Consider the following 4,995-nt stretch of genomic DNA (forward strand, 5'->3'; position numbering starts at 1 on the left):
TTTGAGATGGAGTCCTGCTCTGTCGGCCAGGCTAGAGTGCAATGGTGCGATCTCAGCTCACTGCAACCCCCACCTTCCAGGTTCAAGCGATTCTCCTGCCTCAGCCTCCCGAGTAGCTGGGATCACAGGCACGTACCACCAGGCCCAGCTAATTTTTGCATTTTGAGTAGAGACAGGGTTTCATCATGTTGGCCAGGCTGGTCTCAAACTCCTGACCTCAGGTGACCTGTCCGTCTCAGCCTCCCAAAGTGCTGGGATTACAGGCGTGAGCCATTGCGCCCAGCCTTGTCATGATTTCTTATTGGCTTGGGAGAAGTAGGAAGTTGACTCCCATAACTAAGAGCTTCAGTGCCCTATTTTTTCTTTTCTTTTCTTTTTTTTTTTGAGATGGAGTCTCTCTGTGTCGCACAGTCTGGAGTACAATGGCATGATCTCAGGTCTCAGTGTCCCTTCTATGAGAAGACAATGAGCCCAGAATTTTGGTCCCCAGGTCTTTTATGATGTTTCCAGCACAGCCCCTGCAGCCCTCTGTCTTCCTGGCTCTACCATGATGTGTCCGCTGCTGGGGTCACTATGTTGGGTGCCATCCAAGTGGATGTGGTCATTTTGGTCCCTGCCCTGGCGTTCTAAACCCAGTCATGTGAAGGAAAAGACCAGCAAAGAGAAGCAGCTCCATAAAACTTATTTCAGCAGGTTGTGTTTTATTCTACATTATTAGTAAGACAGGGAACAGGGCCAAGACCTCCACACTCCCCTGGGAAGGACAGTCAGGAGAATTAGATACATCTAAAGTGGGCACAGGACGGAGGTCAGATCTTCCTGGGAGGTGGCTGGAAAGACTTGGGCTTAAGCCACGGGAGCCAGGCCGACCTGGTTGTTTGCCCTGTCGAAGACAGTAAAGTACTGGCGGATGAAGACATCACCCAGGATCCAAAGCTCTCCAGATTCGGTGGAGACATCCATGCCCTCGAAGCCGCTGATGCAGCTGTCCTCTCTCTGGAGAAAAGGAGAATAAAAGTGGAGTTGAGACACCGATTCAGCAGTGACAGGTGCTGGGTGATAAACATCCAGGGCACCCTGGTGCAGCTGCAAGGCACGTGCAAGGAGGAGCTTCCTGGCTCAGTGTCCAGGGACTCGGCTGTTCTTGGCCTGGAGTCGGCCTGTAGAAGCGGTCCACAGCACGGTTGGTTTCTACGCATTACTGGACATTATCTGGCATTTCTGGCAGGCACAGGAACCCTGACATCAGCATCAGAGCTAAGGGGCTTGGGGAGAATTCAGCTGGTAGGAAGGAGTGTGAAAATCCTGTCGATACAGCCTTTTCTCATGATTATTCTGATCCCGACCAGGGGCAAACTGGATGAGCTGTTAGCCTTCTTGTCTCACTAAATCACTGGGCTGCGACTTTGTCTGCACGTCACCTGGGGAGCTTTGAACCCCCGCAGCCCCATCCCATTGCTCAGACCTTGTTCTCTCCTAATGTAATCAGAATCACTGGGGGAGCCCAGGCGTCAGTGCTTCTTGTTGAGTAACATCAGTCCACTGGCAAAATCAGTTTTCCACCTGACGTTATAATAATAGAAGGGAGAGTTCTCCTATGGCTCGTATAGTTAAGATTGGCTACTTGGTAGAGACGGTAGGAGTGTCGGAAGCCCCAGCCTATGGAAATGAGGATTTCCATTTGCCCAACCCTTGGTAGCTCTGATGTGATCAGTCTCACTTGGGTAACCTAACCGCACTCTGAGGGTGGGGAAAGCTGCCATGTCTACATTTTGGATGAAAAAACTGAGGCTGTGATGAGCTGTGGCTTGCTCAGAATCAATGGGCTGGTAATTCAGACCCAGGACTTGGACCCAGGGGTCCAGATAGAATCCTCTTTTCCCTCCATTAGCGTTTGTTTCACTTGTTCCCTTGGGGGGCTGTATCCGAGTTCTTATTCCTGCGTTTGTTTTTAATCTATTCCTTCTCTCTGGAGCTGTCTAGGGCAGATGTTCGTCTGCCTCTGCCTCTCAGCTTCAGCTCGTGGAAGCCCACTTTCCCTCTGCAGAGGGGACTCTGTGGCCACATTCTGTGTGGGCCCCTCTAGTGGATGGTCCAGAGCCCCCTCACCTTCAGGATGTAGGCACTGGGTGGCAAAGGGTACTGGACTCCGTTAATGGTGAAGATGATGTCGGGCAGGCTGCTGATGGCTGAGCAGCTGACCACCATCTGGAAAGAGTGAGGTGAGAAAAGTTAGCAGGGTTTTCATCCCATCTGCCTGGCACACCCACTACTTGAGCGTAGAACAGAGCCGTGGGGGCTGGACTCACCTCGCCGAGTAAGTTCTCACTGGCTCCGATGTCGCTCTGGATGTTGGCAATGGGGCTGGTTGGGCCCGTCAGCAGAGAGGTGCCGGTGTCAACAATGGCCTGGCAGCCCTCAGCACAGGCGATGGTCTCTCCGTTCATAGTGATGCTGAGGGCAGGAAGCAAGTGAAGGTCCCTGAGCCCTCAGGGGTACATCTCTCCAAGGGGGAAACAGGAGGTGACCCCAGACCTTTCTTTCCCACCCGTCCATTGGCCAATGCGTGAAGTTTCTGTTTGTTTCGTTCACACATTCATTCATCCTGCATTCATTTACCCAACAAATATTTTGGAAGTGCCTACTCTCTGCCAGGCATGGGAAACGCAAAGCTAAACCAGACAGCCTCACAGTTCCAGGCTGCAGGGAGCTCCCGGCCTAGCTGTCAAGATAAGTTATGGTGGCAGAAGGGCAGGATGATAAGCCAGGCATGCGGCAGGGAACAAAACAGGGTCCAGGGTGAGAGGCAGTGGAGGGAAGCATCCAGGGGAGCAGACACCCCGGGATGCCAGGCAGGTGAAGAGAGGAGGACATCAACAGGGGATGGTATGTGGGGAGGGACAGAGACCAGGGGCTGGGGCAGGAGTTGAAGAAACTGGTGAAATTCTAGCCTGGCTGGGCAGACATGAGGTGATCAATGTGTCCTGGTTTGTCTGCGTTGGTCCCAGCTTTAGTACTGAAAGTCTGTCCTGGGAAATTGTTCACTCTTGAGAAATGACTTCACACAATTTCTCAGCCATTTTGCCCTACTTCTAGACTGAAAGTGACACGTTTCCTCGAGTGGGAGGAGCGTGTGCTGGTCCACAGGCGGGTGCGTCGCCCAGCTTTCCCCAGGGATGCTGGGGATTGTCCTTCCTCCATGACTATTAGGAAAGTGGCTATCTGACCCTTGCAGAGTCTCGGCTTCCCAGACAGCTCTTCCCTCCTCCGCCAGGGAGGTGTCTTTCTAGGGGTCTTTCTGGCTTGGCCAATTTCCATCTTCCCCTGGAGTGTGTTCCCCTGTGTCAACTGTTCTCAGGGGGATTCTGGAAAGCTGGTTAGCTGTGAATCCATAAGGACATGGGATCTGGGGCCCAGGCCTGGATGCTGCCCGTCCGTGGCAGTCTCACCTGTCCACGGAGATCTGCCAGTAACCCTCGACAGAAACAGGCACCCAGTTGAGACTTCCAGTGTAGTAAGAAGAGTCAATGCCACCAAATATCACCACGCTGCCACTCTCGTCATTGCTGTGGAAAGTGAGGGAAGAAGACATGAATTTCTCTGTTCGTTCATTTGTGTGAACATCTGCTGTTGGCTCCTCAGAGCTTCCCTTGACTGGGCACTTGGCAGGCTGTCCTGGGGTGTGACAAGTGTGGTTTCTTGTCCTCTTAGGCCAGGCCCCACGCAGTGGACACTGTCACTGTTATTTCCACTTACCATGAGGACACTGAGCCTGAGGGAGGTGAGGCCACCTGCCCAAGGTCACACAGCGGGGAGTGGTGGAACTACGTTTGGAAGAACACGGGCCTTTTAGGTTGAGTGTGTGGTTTCCACCGTGGTACTCACTCTAGTTGCCATGGGGACCCCAGGGCTATGAATGGGTGACAGTGCCGGCTCTTAAGGACTTGATGGTGGAGATCACTTGTTCTTAGCTGGGAGAAGTTTCACCCCAGGGGAATGCATTTTTTAGTAGAAACGGGGTTTTGCCACTTTGGCCAGGCTGGTCTTGAACTCCTGACTTGCGGTGATCCTCCCGTCTCAGATGCCCAAAGTACTGGGATTACAGGCATGAGCCACTGCGCCTGCCCAAGTGTATTTACTTTCAATGGCATCTTTGGGAGCCAAGGATGAGGGAACTGGCACTGGGGCCAAATGGCTGATGACATTTGAGTTGTGCACATCAAGGGACAAAGACACTGTTAAATAAGATGGAGTGCACATGGCCCGTCAGAGAGAGACTTGGCACTATCACTCTCCAAAGACACATTTCTCCACCCAGACATTGACTTTCCAAATCCCTTGCTTCCCAAGACCCTCTCCATCGCAGCCAGCCTTGGACAGCTCCTGCTGGGCCAGAACACTGTGACCTCTGGAGGGGGAGGTGGGAGGAGGCCCCCTCCACCCAACTTACGCGCTTAGGTAGACAGAGAAGAGGTCCTGAGAAACCAGGCCCTGGTTCCAGATGTTGTCAAAGACGGGTGTGGCCCCGGAGGAGGAAATGCTGGGGTAGGCCAGCCCCAGGATGCCGTCGAAGGGAGCGAAATACAGGAAGAAGCCGGGTTCGCTCTCGCTCAAGCCGAAGATCTGATTGGTGTCCGAGATGCCTCCAACCTGGGTGGGGGAACCGAGATGATGTTCACCATCTGGTCATGTTCACTGAGCTCTGGGTGCCAGCCTCAGGCCTACAGCTGCCCTGGTTCATCCCATGCAGGACTTGGCTTCCAGGGCATCAGCCCGGAAGGAGGGGAGAGGGACAGTCTCCTGGAATGCTCGTTCCTCTGCTGGAGGTAACCATGGCAGCTGATCTGCAGATGGCCACGGTCTATGACTCAGTGTGAGATTTTGCTGGAGAACAGATTCACTGTGTGTTTGTGTTACAGATGAACAATTGCAAAGCAGACCCCGGGCGATTCAGGGCCTTTGACTCTTGCCATGCCCCAAAAGTAGCAGAGAGGG

The 4,995-nt window shown here is 53.3% G+C and overlaps 1 protein-coding gene across 1 annotated transcript; it reads right to left on the minus strand.

The window, feature by feature from the left end:
* Nucleotides 1-684: 684 nt before the first annotated feature.
* Nucleotides 685-4,668, minus strand: LOC108533623 (pepsin A-5-like). The gene is made up of 5 exons (XM_017878475.1): nucleotides 4,451-4,668; nucleotides 3,450-3,566; nucleotides 2,310-2,454; nucleotides 2,110-2,208; nucleotides 685-996 (listed from the first exon to the last, which is right to left on the minus strand). The coding sequence occupies exons 3-5, from the start codon at nucleotides 2,445-2,447 to the stop codon at nucleotides 847-849; spliced, it is 387 nt and encodes a 128-aa protein (XP_017733964.1). The 5' UTR covers nucleotides 2,448-2,454; nucleotides 3,450-3,566; nucleotides 4,451-4,668; the 3' UTR covers nucleotides 685-846.
* Between the last annotated feature and the right edge of the window lie 327 nt (nucleotides 4,669-4,995).

This window comes from Rhinopithecus bieti, unplaced genomic scaffold (assembly GCF_001698545.2).
Source record: "Rhinopithecus bieti isolate Rb0 unplaced genomic scaffold, ASM169854v2 scaffold_11488, whole genome shotgun sequence".
In the NCBI taxonomy this organism is placed as follows: domain Eukaryota; kingdom Metazoa; phylum Chordata; class Mammalia; order Primates; family Cercopithecidae; genus Rhinopithecus; species Rhinopithecus bieti.

Coding starts and splice junctions, on each gene's coding strand:
- LOC108533623 (XM_017878475.1), bottom strand. CDS start 2,447: ATGAACGGAGAGACCATCGCCTGTGCTGAGGGCTGCCAGGCCATTGTT. Junction 2,209..2,309: donor GTGAGAACTTACTCGGCGAG/GTGAGTCCAGCC, acceptor CACTCTTTCCAG/ATGGTGGTCAGCTGCTCAGC. Junction 997..2,109: donor CCAGTGCCTACATCCTGAAG/GTGAGGGGGCTC, acceptor CCTTTTCTCCAG/AGAGAGGACAGCTGCATCAG.